At 51.5% G+C, this 17,103-nt stretch overlaps 1 protein-coding gene across 1 annotated transcript; it reads right to left on the minus strand.

The window, feature by feature from the left end:
- Window positions 1–358: 358 nt before the first annotated feature.
- GASK1A (golgi associated kinase 1A) lies at window positions 359–8,291 on the minus strand (the record flags this gene model as incomplete). The annotated part of the gene is made up of 4 exons (XM_056338656.1): window positions 359–2,851; window positions 3,437–3,540; window positions 3,817–3,939; window positions 7,464–8,291. Coding segments are annotated over 4 exons (1,266 nt in total), but the record flags the coding sequence as incomplete, so codon positions are not given.
- Between the last annotated feature and the right edge of the window lie 8,812 nt (window positions 8,292–17,103).

Below are 17,103 nucleotides of genomic sequence, written 5' to 3' on the forward strand. Positions count from 1 at the left end.
GCCTGGTGAAATTTGATTAAAACAGGATCACTGCTGAGATGAGATCTTGTTTGTCAAGCGTGGCTCCGAGTGAATTCTTCTAACTACGTTATAAACCCATAAAAATAAGATTATCATAGGAATTATGACACAGTCATGGCTCGAGCAAACTGAACCCAATGCTCCATATTAAAGGCTGATATAAAAGCCATCCACATAATTTCTCTGAATGGCCATGACCACAGTTCAGGGCCTGTGAGCTTTGCTGGCTGCATAGACAAAAGCCCATGGAAAAAATTACTATTAGAGGAGACTAATGATCAGCCTCAGCAAGATCATGGCTTTTGCTTCTCTCATTTATCCATACGTTGTTCTTTGTTAAATAAAAAGTGATTTTTATTCACATGCATAACTGCTTACAGATGTTCCCATACATGTTTAGGCAGCAAACACACATGTTACAACTAAGGAAATGAAAAAAAACCTTGAAAAATCCCCACTACCTTGTGCAATAATAAGGTAAAGCAGATGCAACGAGAGGCAAGGCAAAAGCCACTGTTCCAGCACAGCAAAGCCTGCAGCTTTGGCCACCACGCAGTGCCCCACCTTCCTCTCACTTCTTGCTGAGAACTTGGCTTACATTGGATGAAAACCTCTTTTAATGAAATTTCTCATTTTAATGAGAAAAATAAGACTATGATGCTACACATCCTATCTAATATTCTTGTTACCACATAGCTTTTCACAGGATGTTTTCTCGATTTAATTACGTTATGTTTAGTCTCCTATATTCATACAAGGCCATGCCTGGGCATGGCTTTTCACAGGACCCAGGATGAGTTACTTGGTTCTCCCCCATGCTTATAGGCTAAGGTCACCTCCTAATAATGAATCTGCATGATCTGGGCTTTAGCAGGGCTTTCCCAACGGTCGTCCATCCCATGGGGCAGCAAACAGGGTGGTAAATCATGGGGTGGAGAGAGTGCTGGGGGAAAGGCTTTCCCTGGCTAACTGGAGGGCAGGACTCCAGGAAGATGCTGCCACTGGTACTCTGGATGCTGATGCGCCCATGATGCCGAGTGCTGACACTTTCTGAGAGCACTTGTGGTTGTTGATTCGTCACCCACACCCCACTTCATCTTCTCTTCAGCAAGAGGAAAAAGGGGGGGGAAAGGTAATTGCTCATGCTTATCAGCGTGAGTGTTAAAGTCTCCCCTTGCAGGCTCTAAAACTGACATGGTGCTGAGAGGGGTGGAGGAGGGAAGGCATCAATGCCCACTGCTTCTTCCTCTCCCGCTTCATGGGTGGCCATGTTGTCCAAAGCTAGGGCAATGGGACAGCATCATGGCATGGGTGTCCACACCGATCTCGCTAAGACTTTCCAAAGGCACAAGTGATTTGGGGTGCCTCAAGCATGGAGGACCTGTAGCCCTGGAGAAATGGAGAGCTGCTCCCTGAGGCCCCTTTAAAAAGCCAGCCCCATGGGGTGGGAAGCATCTGCTCCTGGCAAGCAAACACAGACTGCATGCCTCAGCTGGGAAACACACTGTGGAGAGCAAGAGGCTCTGACAAAGCCCATCCCTGTATCTTTTTTCCTCCTGTTGCTTTTGAATTACCTCTCAGCCCTGACACTTGAGGACCTGCCTGGCTGGGGTGCTGCTGCACCCCATCACAGTGGGCTGCTGGGCAAGAGCCTAAGGGGTGACAGGAGTAGGATGGCCTCTGCCTGAGCATGCTCAGAAAGCATTTTGCACTTGATTGCCTTCTGCTGAAATAGCCTGGCATTTTGGTTAGAAGATATTTCTGCAAGCCTTGGAAGAGTTTTTGCACAGCTGTGCCTTAAAAGAGCAGGCAGGATCACTTTTCACAGTGGGGTAGGTTTGCCCTTTAGTCTCCTGACAGTGAAGAGAAAGAGCGAGCGAGAGATTTAAATCTTCAGATCCCACGTTCAAAATGCACATTGGCAGCAGCCCAGGCCTGCCAAGGCAGGGCGCATGGCACAGGACACATGGCACATGGCAATGGCACAGGGTGCTTGCCGGGATGGCACCTTGCCTGGCCCCGGCTGCGGGCAGTGGCTTATGCTGGCTCCCAGGCACACATCACCTTGCCCACAGGGGGAAAGGCAGAGCTCGGCTCTGGCAACTTGTTCCTGCCTAATCCACTTAGAAAACTCCCCTCTGTGCTCCAACCTCTCTGGCTGTGATGTTTTGGAAACAGCAAAGGCATCTTCAAAAGGCCCAGTGCAAGCCACTGAAAGGCTGCCAGTGACTTCCCCCAGCCTTGAGCAGTGCCTCTCACTGCTTCTTTAACCCTTTCCAGGGCCCCTGTGGGCTCTTCAGCTGCCCAAGCCTCCAGTTTTTGAAGTTGCTGGGGTGGGGGTGGGGGGTGAAGGCACCCCAAAAAAATCTCTCTGTGCCCCTCCTTTGAAAATCCATGCTGAGACCATTATTTGGTAACTGTCGCCTTTCTCAAGCAGTTGTGGATTGTTTCAGGAGAAGTCTCCTCCTCCTCTTTCATACTCCTTGTGATCCCTTCTCCAGGGCATCCTACAAGCAGCAGGGGAACCACCTTTTGGAGAGCCAAGCACCCGCACGCAGTCTCACATCGCCGCTGGGATTTGCCAGGCAGGCGTGCCGTGCCTGCCAAAGGTCGGTTGGTTCACCGCAGCGAGTCCTCAAACACCGTCAGGTTGCGCTCCTGGATGTACCGCAGCAGGATGCGTGCCCGCCTGTCGATGGTCCGAAGCAGGGGTCTCAGGCCCTCAGCACCGCCCTGGCTCTCCCAGAGCTCCCGGTCCACGTGCAGCGACTCCAGCAGCAGGTTCTGCAACCTGCCCGACCGCAGCGTGGCCACCGCTGCTGCAGGGAAGCTGCAGCAGAGGAGCAGAAGAGAGAGGGAGGGAAGGGGTTACACAGGGAAAGCCTAGCAGGGAGGAGGGGAGCAGCAGGGCCGAGCAAAGGCCACCCCTGCTTTTAGCAGAAATGCATATCCACCTAGAGGAACATAGGAACATAGGATGAGGAGCACTCTGCTTAAAACTGCCCACGGTGAGCATGCAGGACAGCTCCATCAGAAACGGGTCCAAATAAGCTCTAAAACAAGGGGCCTATAGTGTGCCAAAATGCCCGACAGGCAACGACGCAAGAAATGCTGACTATTTGTTATTTTTGCACAGCTGCCAATTTGAGAGGGGAAAGTAGGCTTTGGAGACTGCCATCGGCCAGCCAGAGCAGGATGAAGAGCTAGTTTCAGGGCAGGAGCACGTGTGATGGGTTAGCAAGCCTACCCGCTTGCCCTGTCCTGGGTGGGAGGTGGCCCCGCTTGACACAGGTGCCGGACTGGGGAGGCCAGGAGCAGCAGGAAAGTGTGCACTGAGGGCTCTGTCCATCCCTGCGTCCAAGCTCAGCCCTCACCTGGGACAAGCCCCCAGGAGCGTGCACTTCGCCCTTCCTACCTGTCTATGCCTTGCAGGAGCCTGAAGTTGAGCTTCTCCTCAGGGTGTTGGAGCCTGCCTGCATTGTCGATGAACACCAGCCGGGACGGTGCGCTCCTCCGGACCTGCCAGCGGGACAAGAAGGAAAAGTTCCCTTACCACAGGGAGTCACCAGCTTGGGGGTTTGGGCTGCTTTTTTAATGCATTGAGAAATGCTGAGAGCATTTGTGGGCCAGCAGCTGACAAAGCCCAGGTTCCTCCGTGCCCAGACACACCTCCCACCATGGACCCAGCATCACCATGGGACCTACATCCCCTTTTCTGCCACCTCAGCCCTGCAGGCACCTCCCAGGCACCTTCAACTTAGTCCCAGAGCAGCCCCTGGGGAGTGGGGGTCGTACCAGGATGTGGACAAGGACCAGCTCTGCTGGGTTTCGGCACTTCTCGTGGAGCATCTCCTCCATGCAGGGCTCAGAGGCGTCAGGCTGAAACCCACAGCAGTAGCGGTCCAGGCGGTCATGAACCTGTGGGAGACATTTGTGGACCTTAGCGGGGACAGGAGCCCAGGACAGGGAGGTCCAGTTGTGAACTTTTCTTGCTCAGAGGAAAATAAGTTTCTAAGGATCTTCAGTAGACATGAAAAGGAAAAGCTTTTTGTCACACTGGTGAGCGAGAGAGGCAGGGAAGCATTCAGAAGCTGAGCTGACTTGCAAACCCCCCTTGGCCTGGAGAAGAGACCAACAAAGGTGGTGATGACAGGCCTTCCTGATGGAGTTCAGACACCTTCTGCACCTGGTACCTCCACACTCCGTATTTGCACAGAACAAACAGGTCACGCTTCCAGCTGAAACCAAGGGAAGACATACACGGTGATGAATGTGAAAAAAAATCAACAAAAGCACCCAAGGAAACCTAGGTTTTGAAACCTCAGAAAGAGATACTTTTTTTTCCTCAGGCCAAGTCTCAGTGCACTGGATGATGGTTTTATCTGGCTCCTGTCACAGATACGCCCTTTCATCCATCCCTATGGTAACCTGAGCAGCTCTCAATGGAAAGACGAATGGAAAAGGATTGGCAAGCGAAAAAGCAATTTGTGCGCTACACAGAGCATGCCTGACATGTAAGCTGGGCCACGGTGACTTGTTTTAACTACATTTGTGTTTAATTATTTGCAGGTGCTGCTAAGGCTTTGCGTACTCGAGGCTGTCAAGCCCCCCTCTTCCCACCCCAAACCCCTGCAGAAACCCCAGTGCTGCTTGGCAGTTTCCAGTGTTTCAACCGTGCCCTCAGAGGGATGAGGGACTTTTAAAAGACATAAATCTGCCAGACCCAGCTTCAGTAATCCTGCCCTGGTATTCATGAAGCTTCCTTAGCTTTGCCAGAAGTAGCCAGCACATCCTCTGTGGTGGCCTGTGGGGCAGATAGAACCACACTGGCTGGCTCACCACCTCCAGCTCCGGACGCCTGTTTGCAACATTACAGCAAAAATATCCCCATATATATATATATTATTTCCTTTAAATAGATATAAAATGAATATATTTTCCAGTTGCAGCACAAAGGCATCCAACTTTCTCATTTGCTCAGGGTTGCTGGTACCAACCTGGGAGCCAGGGCCTGGGGTGCAGAGAGGCTCCTGGCACTGTTGTGGAGCCTGTCTCAGGTGAGCCCAGGGCGATCTACAGGTGATGACTTAGGCAGAAGCCAAGCAACCCACAGTGGCTGCCTATTCCCCTCACCCTGATCAGCAGCACAATTTATCTATTACAGGTTGTGCTTTGAGAAAGAGTTCAGTCTGAGTCCAAACACTAATCAAGCACTGGAGAAGACGTTGCAGGAAACACAAAGTTTGATTGCCATAGCCGTTACATTCATAACCCTTTGAGGAGGAAAATTAGTCCCACACCGGAGCCCCTTAACAAAACCTTCTGTTTCCTGAGGTTTAATGAAGCACTCAGGTCAGCATTTCTTCATTGGGAGACATGCTGGTTGAAAGTGTTAAAGTGTCTTTTGACACAAAAAACGTGGAAATGAAAGAAAACCTCACATTTCCTCCATGCATCTCCTTGGTCTACCTGCTGGAAAGCTCAGCACTCCACTTTTTCTCATCTGCCAGGTTGTTTTCCAGGCTTCACAGAAAGTGAAGACAACCCGTGATGACTTACAGAGACATTAAATGGGCTGAGACCTCCACCCACGCACCCACAAGTGCCTGTGAAACTGAGGTGGATGGGTGCTGGACCCACAGAGGTGTAAGGTGGAGGCTGGACCTAATGTCCTAGTGGAGCCCTGGAAGGTGGACCAGCCGGCTGTGGAGATGCTAGAGTGCTGTTGACATGTTGACAAGCCCTCCCTCCCCTGGCCCTCCCCAGGTTGGTTATATTAATTTCTCCTCGCCAGAGCCTAAACGGTTCTAATGAATGGAACACCAGGTCATACTGCTGAAACATGAATACATGAGCTGCATCTTCTCCCATCCAAGCTCAAACCCTGTGAGAAGCTCACTGTCAGCCCCTCTTTGGTCTCACACAAAGCTCAGCCACCCCAGAGCATCTCCTTGGGTCTGATAGATCTTTCCAGCCGTGACTTAGCCTGGGTTGGCTTCCCCCATGGAAAACTTCCTTGTTCTCCCCCAGGCTGGGAAGCCAGTGCCACAGAGCAGGGATGTGGCTGCAGCCCTTCAGAGTTGATGCATTTTTGGCCCTTTTTAAAGTGCAGGACAAAGCCATCAGCAGCTGCCCCCTTCCCACCAGGCTCAGCATTTTTCCCCCAGAAGAGCTTTGCACCAAGAGGGTTGTTCCCTTGTGGCAAACACCAAGAGAAATAAATACAGAAACAGCCCAATTTTAAGGCTAATTGAAGAAAACCACCAAGATTTCAATGCCAATGTACAGCAGGGCTCAAAGCTGGCAGCTTCTCCTTCCCCAGCAGGGGCTGTGAGAGGCTAAAGCCATTCCTGAAGGATGCTGTTTCTCTTCTATAACATCCTGCTGACTTGGTGCCTCTTTACCTTTACTTGACTTTTCCACATGGGAGGATCCCATTAGAGTTATTGAGGAAAGCCTGTGGATTGCCCTTGGATTTATCATTGCGCTGCTTCGTCCCTCCAAGGGGAAGTCTCCATAAAACTAGATATTTTCTCCTGGACACTCAGCCTTTCCATTGCACTCGACAGCATATTGGCCTAGGGAAGGGAAGGGGGTTGGTTAATCTTCTCATTTCTCTGGCTGTTTCAGCTAAAATATTTCCCAGCCCAGCCAGGACTGCTCCACCTCTGCCAGCCATAGTCTGAGGTTATAAAGATTAATGGTCAGGCTTTGCCAAAAAACAGAGAGAATAATAAGAACACGTATTTTAATAGGGGTTTTTTTCCCCTTTCTTTCTTCACTTCTTTCTTATTTTAATACTTGCCTTTTCAGGCGCTTTCCCCTTGTCTGATAACCAAAGCTCCAGCCCCAAGGTGCCTAAACAGGCTTTTTTCCACAGAAATAATTTTTGCCTCCTCACAGCCGCCCTCTAAGAAATAGTAACTCTCTGGGACGCTGTCATAATCCCTCGTAGCAGCAGGGTATGATTTTCCAGACAGAAGATTAAGCACTATTAATGCTGAAGAGGCAGAGGAGCAGGGGGAAAGCAATGCTGTACAAAGGGACGGGTACCCTGTTTTCCAGTGCCAGCAGCGCATCCCCAGACTTTGATCTGATGGGGCTGATGCAGAACACGCTGCGTGCCCCTAGTGATGCCCTATCCCAAGCCATGCAAAGCGAAGCCAATGGAGCCATGCCAGGAGAAAGCTCACCCATGTGAGAATGGACTCGCTGCATTCAAAACCCCTGCAAGTCCCAGGCATGGACCATTCTTGGGCCAAACTGCTTCTGCACAAAGCTTTGCCGCTCCCCATTAGCTAATGAGTAAAATTACAGCCCAAGAAACTGCAGCCTATGTGACCCCACAGAGGAGAAGGAGACCATGGTCAGACAAGGCAGCTGCAGGGGGACCCGGGCAGCACAGCTGGTGGGACAAGTGGTCTCTGTCGCTCCAGCCCTACCTGAAGGAGAAAGTCGAAGAGGGCCAGGCGACTCCACTCGCCACGAGGGATGCTGGAGCAGGAAGCATCCCCAGCTGTCACCGCTGGTCCATGGGGCTGCAGCATCTCCTGGTACTGCAGCCACCCCAGGGCGCAGGAGTTCTGGTCATTGTTGACATCCTCCAGGTGCCAGAGGTCAGGCGCCCACCAGATGATGGGTCGCAGGGAGCCGTCGGTGTAGCTGTAGGGCAGGAGGTGGCTGGTAAAGCGCCGGGCCACAGCGGGCAGGCTGCGGTTCAGCCCCAGCACCCTGTCCAGGTGGAAGGCCAGCACCTCATAGAGGTCCCTGGGGCGCTTGATGAGCCCACAGCGCCCATCCTGGCACTCCCACTCTGGGCTGGCTGGCGAGGCATCCCGCTCAGCGTCCCCCATGGCCCGCAGCCCCACTCGCAGGACTTGCCCATGGGCTGGGACACGGGTTTTGGAGACCACCTGCCCACTGGCCAGCAGTTGCATCTTCTGAAGGTCATCATCGGAGAGCCACGGGGGAGCATCACCCCCCACACCCCGCCGCCGCCTCCTGCCCTGGCCAGGAGGCTGGTCCCACTGCAGGTGAACTGGGGATATGGGGAGCCTTTTGCTGCGAGTCTGGACCCCGGACAGGGGGGCAGCTGCCTCTGGCTGGGGGCCAGGGGGGGACAATGCTGGCAGCGGGTGGGGGGAGCGGTCTGGGGGGGGGGGCAGGTGGGAGAGGGCCAGCAGGGCCAGGGTCAGCAGCACCCCCAGGGCTGCTGAGGCAGGGGGCTTCAGCCCCGTCCTTCGCCATGGTCGCTGGGCCTGCGGGGAGAGAAAGGGAGAGCATTACCAGAGGATCCCGTGTGGTACTATGGCCAAGGACCCCCAGACCTATGTGCCCCCTGCCCCAGGCAGAGCTCTCAATAAACTTTAAGGGGTTTGCTTTGGAGGTGCAGCCCCTCTGCTTGTGTTCCCCACACACTCGCTGCCTCCATGGCGTGTAGCAGAAGTATGGATGGCAGCATGATTTGTGCCAGAAATTAGCTGCAGTCCCTTCAGGAGCTGATCAGAGCAAGGGCTGCCCCACCACAGACATTGCCATGCCTGCAGCGATGATGTACAGGATCACCCTACGGGTGATGAATTCTTCACGATCAAATATTTTGCTTTAAAGACTCAAGAAATTAAAAAGAAAAAAATAATAAAATAAATAGACCAAACCAGAGCAAATTCCTGGCTGGATGCGAACACTTTCCAGTTCCTAGGAGGTTTTTATCTTCAGACCTTACTTTGGGCATCCTCAGTGGTTCCTATTTTGGTTGCATACTGAACCCATAACCCAGATCCCCACGCCCTCATTCACAGGACATCTCAATGTGTGCTGAGACACAGCCTCTAGAGCTCTGCCCGTTGCTGTGTCCGGCGTCAGGAGCTGGGACAGCCTACATTTTAAAAGGATGCAAACTGCTGTATCTAAAACCTAAAATATTCTGATTCCAAGCACCAAGGAACTGCCTTTAGATGGGTACTACCAAGTTTTGGTGTATGTATCTTTACACACACAGCTTTCCCTGCTCCGGCTTTTAGCTTTTAGTCATACTTTCTTCTCTGAAGAGACTTACAAAAATTATATAGGCTGGAAAGGCAGTTATAAGCAAATGCTATGCAAGTCTCCTCTCACCGCTAAGCTCATCTCTCCCCTTTGGCCTAAAGCAACCCCACTCATCCAGCACTGGGGCTGCCCCAAGCACAGCACCTTCCCATTTGGGGTGAGGTGGAGGGGCGCGATGGGGCAGCACTGGGAGACCCTCCCAGCCCACCCCAACCCTGGGCCACGCCGCACCCCCACCACGCTCACCTGGGCTCAGGTGCTTTAACGAGCTTCCAGGGGCTGGAGCAGCAAAAGGCACCTTGGTGCCGTTTCTCTGCTTTACAACGGGCATTTCCAAGTGGCTCAAACCCATGTTGGAAATTGAGGCACTGTTCAAATGGATACATTTTTCTGCAATTATTTATTTTGGAAGCATAAGTGTATCTATGGCAGACACAGCGGGACAATACAGTGCCAGAGAAGGGATAAGAGACTGTTTATAAAAGGAAAATCCTGGAAAAAACCAAAACTCTGAAAAACTGGAGGGAGGTGAGAGCCAGTAGCCAGAATGACTTCCAGAAGGCAGCTGGGTGAGCAGAAGCATTTCCAGCCACAGGGCTTTTAGGACCGCAGGCTCCCACCAGCTGCAGGGACCCACCACCAGCACAACTCCAGCCCTCAAAGGAGCTGCCCCAGGTGACCCCAGTGCATGAGCCCCTTCACAAGCTGATCCAGCACTATCCTAAAATCCATCAGGTTTCATGTCCTCACTGTGGGGAGGCTGGTTCAGATGTCCCCACGGTGAGGAGCCACATCCCTCCCAAAGACAGTATGTCAGCCGAGGTGGGTAAGGGGAGCCACAAAGCCACCAACTTGCTGGCAGCAACCATGGGGGGTTTCCTTCAAGGTCTCCCTCTCAAGGACTGAGCAGATTTAATGCAGCTTATAAGAGCTAGCAATGGAGTGATTCAACTTTATAGTTCTCACTTAATTTTTCCTCTCCCAGAAATACAACGTAGTGCAGCAAAATATATCCACCAGGCCAAATTTGTTGCCCACACACAGCTTACACCGAGCTCTGCCGGGAGCTGGGGCTGCCTGGTACAGGGCTTTGGAACCTGCTGGGGGGCACCCTGTCTTACCAGTCCCTTAAAGCCGCAGAGTGAAGAGAAGCTAGTCCAGGGTGAGACTGTTCACGGGCATATCTACCCTAGACCACGGGTAGGGTTATTCAAGGCTTGGGATTAACTGTCACAGGCATCATACTACCTGGCTAAATTATTGCCTTAGGCCCCTTTCTGGGCAGGGGATGAGCATGAATACCCCTGAGCAGCCCCAAGGGGCAGCAGAACTTCTACCAAGTGGCTGGTTGTGATGCCTCCTCAGCTCTCCCACTTGGATGGGATAATGATGTGCCGTGTAACCATAGCCAACGCCAGCTAACACAGGTGGCACCTGAGTTCAGCTACCCAAAACCTTCATGCCCTGCATTTCAAGCAAGTCCCGCAGAGTGCAGACACATTTGTATTCCCAAGTACCCGCAACCCAGGTCTGGCAATCTGAGCAAGAGTTTAAGGGAGGCACAATGTCTAAATCATAGTTTAACCACAGTAAAATAACACTGTGGCTTTAAAAGGCCAGACCATATCCTGATATCCATACTCCTTTCAGGTCATCACTGGAAGTGCTTCACAGTCTGTCCCTCCAACCCCGAAGTATGCTGAATTAATTGCAATGACACCTATGGAGTTAATCCTCATGGACAGGATTAACTGTAAGTCTCAGTACTCCCATCTGCATCCAGCAGAGTTCCCTTCCCAACCCGTGCTTCCCTTGGCAAGTTTTCCCAGCACCTCCCCCATCCCACCCTTCTGGAGACACACAGCCCACTGTGTCCTCACCAAAACGCTCTTCTTCTGCACAAAGGATTTGCAGGATGATCATTTTTGTCATCTGCCCGATAATAACCCTTTGGCTACTTACACCATCCCTGGGCATGCAAACTGCCTAGCTGCCAAAAATCCCAGTATCCTGGCGGGGTGAGGGTGCATGCCGGAGCCATTCGAAGAACCTTGGAAACACTGCAGGAAAAATCCTTTTTAATCCACATCTGGAGAGTAGTGGATGCCAAATGGATGGCAATGATTGCATGGTTTTTAATGTCAAGTCAGTTTACAGTCCAAGTGGTTAAGGAATCATTATTGTCCAAACTGACTTCATCTTCTCTGTCAGTGGGCTCGGGTTTGGGCACCACAAGTTACAGCTTCATTTCTTTCCCAATCTGACCTTGAAATCCTGTGCTGTGAAGCTGGGAGAGGGCCACTGCAGGCTCCCTTCCCCAGTGCCATTCAGGGCTTCCCTGCCACATCCACAATAAAACAAACAAAAAAAAAAGTGCAAGTACAGTCTCTGTGTTATTTCTGGCAGTTGGTAATGCAAATTTAATCATAACCTAAATGATAAAACATTGCAGAAATAATACTGTATTTACAAGCCCAGGGTAAATACTTTTCCAAAGAAACTTTCTCTGAGCCCATGCTGTAAAAAAATGCTGAAGTTAAAGCTATGGCTTCGTTTCAGCCTGAAATGCAAACCATACGTACAGCTCTGCTTTGCCAGTCTGACATACTGACAGTACAGCATGTCTTTGCTAGAAATTAGGTCCATTTCCCAGTGGACAAGCTACAGGCAAAACCCATAAAAAGGCTTAAGAGAAGTACTGTTTTTTCCAGGGTGCCAATGAGTAAATAATATATACCCTCGCTCATCAAAGGGACATACAGCATGGCCCGGGCTCCCAAAGGCACAGTGGAGAGGCTATGCAGCCTGGCTGCCTGGGGACAAAACTCCCAAGTATGGCGGGGAGGGGGGTGGGGTGGGGTGGGGGCGTGTGGGGGGGTGTGTGTGCATGTGTGTGTGTTATCCTCGACATTGTATTCCCAGGACACTTGAACCTTGGCAGAATTTGAAGCAGAGAAGTCTGTTTTCAATTTCTTTTCAAAGAGCATCAAATTGCCTTTGTCAAGCTGAAAGAAAAGAAAACCAAACCCCAAACGTCATGATCCAAGAATGTAAGAAACAGCCCTAAAACTAGAAAGATGCCATGGCAATATATGGCCTTTAAAAATGGAATTGATCCCTGTTTTCCCTCTGGCATCCAAAAGAGTGCTCCTGCTCTTGCACCAGCACTGCCAGACCCCTCCAGCAGCAAATCCCACTGTCCCAAAGAGGTGACCAAGGGAGCCAGAAGAGCTCAGCCACAGCCACGGCCCTCTTGGCCACCTGCCTGCCCTAGGCTCCCAAGCTCAGAGGACTGCTGAAGGCTGCTGGTGAGTGGGTTAAAAGCAGGTATGTGCATTTATCTGGATGCATACCATGCAGGGTCTATTTTGCATGGGGGGTGCAGCACACAGAGCTGTACTTAACCTCCCAGCACTGTGCTCGCTGCCTGCCCGATGAACCACAAAACCGCCTGGGCAGCAGAAGACTGCCTGCCATGACCGATTTTAACAAAGACTGCTTGAAAAGCAACAGGGAAACCTCCTCTAGCTACCCCTCACCCCTGGGAACATCTCCAGAGCCTTGCACCCAACACATGGTGCTCGCAGAAGATCCGAGCATGTTGGGGAGAGAGGCTGAGAGTAGGTGTGTCAACCAGATCTGGGAGGGGAACAGCCTCTTCCTTTTGGTATCATCCAGGGGTGTTTTGGCTTGTTAAAGGCATGGCACATGGGCTAAGCTCACTGCTGGGGACCCATAACCATGCTGAGGGTGTGGAAGGAGACAATACCCCTCCACTGCCAGAGTGACTCTGGGCAAGTCTGAGCAGAAGGAAATCCTTGGCAGCATCCGTCACCCATCATTCAAGTGTTTAAGTGCTTTCCTATATCATCCTGCTCAGAGAAGACAGATGGCTTGCAGAGTGGGAATTTACTAAAGACAGCTATTAAATGATGACTGCCAGCCGCAAAGGTAGCCCCGCTCAGAGCAGCTGCCCAGGGGGCAGATCCACTGTGCTCCCCCAGCACATGGGTACACCACCACCCACCCTCACCCGCATTGCCATGGGGCACGAAGAATGGACAGCCTTTCACCCAGCCTCATGAGCCATTAGTGGCCATAATTCCTAGCAGACCCACACCAGCTTTGCGTCTGGAGTTGTTTCCACCAGGGATGCAGGGGTTTTTTCCTCCAAAATGACCTTCAAGGTGGGAGGACCATGACCCCACTGCATTGTGGCCCCCTGAGGACACCCTGAAGGCCACCCTGCTCAGCACCAGGGCAGGGATGCTCGAGGTGCCCCTGCAGACCTGCTTCCACACATTGCTCCTCATGAGTGGCTTGGGAAGCTCAAGCCAGGCACTGCAGAGGTGAGAAGGGGTACCATGTTCCCACAAACCATATGCAAGGGAATCACAGCAAATGCTGGGTCAGCTGAAGGCCAGGAGATGGAAACATGATACATCACCACATGGTGCTGGGTCCCTCCCTGCAGAGTCAGCAAAGTCCTCATAGCTGGCACACAAACCTTCCCACCAGCATGTCCAAAACCAAACCAGAAAATAACCAAGTTAAGTTGCGCAGGACGAAACTTTAAAACATGATGTACTTTTGCTAAATTTTGGGCAGTCTGCAAAGCTTCTGCCTCCAGGGGATAATTTATAGTCTTAATGGCGAGACAAGCATGATTTGCGCTAGCATAGCACAACACTCCAGCAGCAGCATCAAGGGGTGAAACTGTGTCAATACTGTTCACTCTGAGCACTAACTTTGAAGGCATGGTGCCAACATGCTTCTTTTAACTTCTAAAACAATGCTGCCTTCACAGTTCTTCCCAATTATCGCTACAATCTTGGGGCAGCAAACTATAAAACCCCTGAAACCCTCAAGCTCCACAACCTCTCCCTAGTAATAACCTGGCATGTGTTTGGCTCCAGGCCCTGCATCATCCCCTTGAGCTTTTTGTTTCTCAGGGGTGAGATGTCCTGTTTCTTGCTCAATCTCCCCCACCACGGCCCACTATTTCTGTTTTTGGGAGGCCTCTTACCCTGGAGGTGCTTCTCTGCCCATCCACAGGCTGAGCACAGCCTCTTCTCATGCACCCCATCATCCAAAAGACCATTTTCAGCAAAATCTTCAGCCAGTGCTGGAAACTGCTCTGCGTAATGAGAAAATGCCAGCACTTGTACCTAACAGTGCCATCCCCATTGCACTGACTGGTCCCGGTTGAGTTACAGACCAAACAAGTACAGCTGGACCATGGGCTTGTAAAAACCCTTCAGGAGTAGCCTACAAGAGCAACAATGCTTCCAGCATCCCCAATGTCCTGTTCAGCACCTTTATGGAGCACCTAGGCCAGGAGATGGAGGACACCATGGAGGAGATGGATGGCCATCACCTAGGTGAAGGACACCACACTATGGGGTGCAGCTGATGGGAAGGCAGGGCTGCTGCTTGGGGGGACCCAGAGAGGACACATGCCATGTCCTGAACCTGGGATGGATTAAAGCCCTGCAGGGTACCAGCAGGGACTTGCTTTTCCTGTAATGACACTGACCTTACCTCTAAATCGTGGGAATTTCACTGAGAAAAAGGAAAGATTCACCATTTTCCTTGTTCCCACTGTGTAAATCTTTCAGCTTGTAGGAAGCTATATTGAGCTCTTGGTGAGGGCACTTTTCATCCTGATGCTACCTACAGCGCAGCTCAGGACCCCTCTGTTTTAATCCCAGAAGTGAAAAAAAAAAGCAGCATAAAACAAAACTGTCTCTAGGATGCCATACTTATTTTGCTTAAACAAACTAAAAGCTTTCAGATGGCTCATCCTTCTCCTGTTTAAGTTCAGAGTCAGGGCTTTTACTGCAGACTCCTGCATTTGGCTGGATCTTCTACTTCTTGGAAATGTATCTCCTAAAAGATTGCTGGTTGTCTCTCAGGACATGTCACCGAGACACACGGGTCTGCTGCCATTTACATTGTGCAAACATCTCCATTACTTTTCACCACTAAATGCCTTACATTAAGTGATACCAACCTGCACCCAAACCATCTAGGCCACTGCGAACCCAAAACAGCACCTTATGTTCACAGGGGACAGCGAGGATCTGAGTAGCTCTGAATGCATAACTGTCCTGCTAGCACCATGGGACAAGGGAGGTCCTCCTCATCTTCCCTCCTCTCTGTCCACCCATTCATCTAACCCTCACACCTAAGTGAGGGCAGCACAACCTAGAAATCCTGCCAGCGATGTCAAGGAGGGAGAGCAGCAGTTCTGCACAGCTCGCTCCCTCGCTCCCCCACTGCTGCGCAGGATCCTGCCAGGTTTCCCTTTTCTCCCTCCCCTCGTCCCAGTTTCCTACCCAGCCTATTGCGCTCGGCTCCAGAAGTTTTCAGAGCAGCTTCCCCATCTGCCTGCTGAAACAGCATGAAGGGGGCCCCTTCCCCGGTGAAACAGATGTGGCTTGCCTTTGTGCAACATCTGTGCCTCATGCCCCCGTTCATATTGAACAGTCTTGCCTTTGTTCATGAGGGCTGTGCAGGAGATGCTTTAGAAGGGGGCAGCAGGCTGTGACCCGCAGGCTGGACTCCTTCCCTGCAAGTCCCACACACAAACTGCCTCGAAACGCCTGGGTTTCTTCTGGTGAAAAACACCACGCTGTGTTCCCCGCAGCGCTCGGCAGCTGACAGTCCTCTGTGCTCACAGTTCCAGCTGCAGCCAGTGGCTCACACTGATGTTTCCTGTGGGATTCCCAAACCTGGGGATGCAAGAGCTGGAACCTGGGAGTAACCATGGATCCCCTTCTTACAACCCCCTCGCCTCAGCAGCTTCTCCTGCTCCACCTCTGGGCTGCTCACAAGCTTTGACTGGGCATCCCCAGTGGGGCTGCGCTGCTTGGGCTCCTCTGAATAGCAGCAGCAAAGAGCAGAAGTGCTAGAAAGCCACATCTTTTTTTGCAACGTGTTTGAGGCTGCATTTAATATGAGGAGGAATACATTAAAATAAAATCACATTTTCTTTCCTCTCGATCTTGATGAGTTTACCAATGCTGCTGCTGAGTGCTTGAGAAGCTGCTAAAATTCTTACACGCTTTGGCACTCAGTCCCATTTTATTTATTTTACTGGGGGTCACATTTTTTCTATATTTTGGGGAGGGGGCGTATTTTGATCCACTGATTTTCAGTTTTCAATTCCAACTGGTGGATGAGCACTGGGGAATGGGAGGGCTTGCTCCGCGCCTGGTGAGGGCTCACAAAACCCGCTTCAGGGTGGCAATAACGGGCAGTGCCAGGTTCCCTTGTCAGCATTTCAGTGGAGGTTGCCCAAGCCGGCTGGTTGGGTTTCCCCAAGCTGGCTGTCAGGTTTTTTCCCTTCCTGGAGAGCAGGAAAGCACATTCGTGGGATTCCAAAGGGGAGGGAGGAGAAGGACAGTGGGGCCTTTCAGCCCTGCGGGCTTTCTTCAAAACAGAATTGTTCATGCAAGCCCTGGCTGCAGCTGCAGAAAGGTAGCCCTGTTATTCCTTGTTTAAGCCATTGCTTCTCCAACAGGAAAAAAGGGAAAGAAATCTCTTTGCTGCTTGGCTCCGAATGTCGCCTGTGTCCTGCAGACCCCATCCTGGGCAAAGCCTGCCAGCAGCCGCTCTCGCCTCGCAGCAAACCCCACAGGGTGAGCGAGCCGAGCAAACATGGTACAAGCACCGGTGCAGCCCAGCTCCCAGAAAAGGGGCTTTTCCTTCAAGGCAAGGCAAATAGCTGCAGGCAGGCTGGACTTATTGAGCATTTGAAACAGAAGCGGTAATTAAGGCATTTGGCATCTGTGCCAGGAGGATTAATAAAGTGTAATCAGTCCCTCTTATATAGACTGCCTCATATGGGGTGAACGACACAGCAGTTGGAAATTACTTGCTGGCACATTTTGAACCCAGAAGAAAGAAGATGTTTCTGTAATGCAGTCATGCCCCAGCACCCACTGCTCCAGCAGGTCAGGCACATACAGCAGCCCGATCCAACAAGCAGCCGGCTGCAAGTGCACGCTCTGTGCTAACAGCAGAGCTCAC

This window comes from Falco biarmicus, chromosome 4 (assembly GCF_023638135.1).
Source record: "Falco biarmicus isolate bFalBia1 chromosome 4, bFalBia1.pri, whole genome shotgun sequence".
NCBI classification, from domain to species: domain Eukaryota; kingdom Metazoa; phylum Chordata; class Aves; order Falconiformes; family Falconidae; genus Falco; species Falco biarmicus.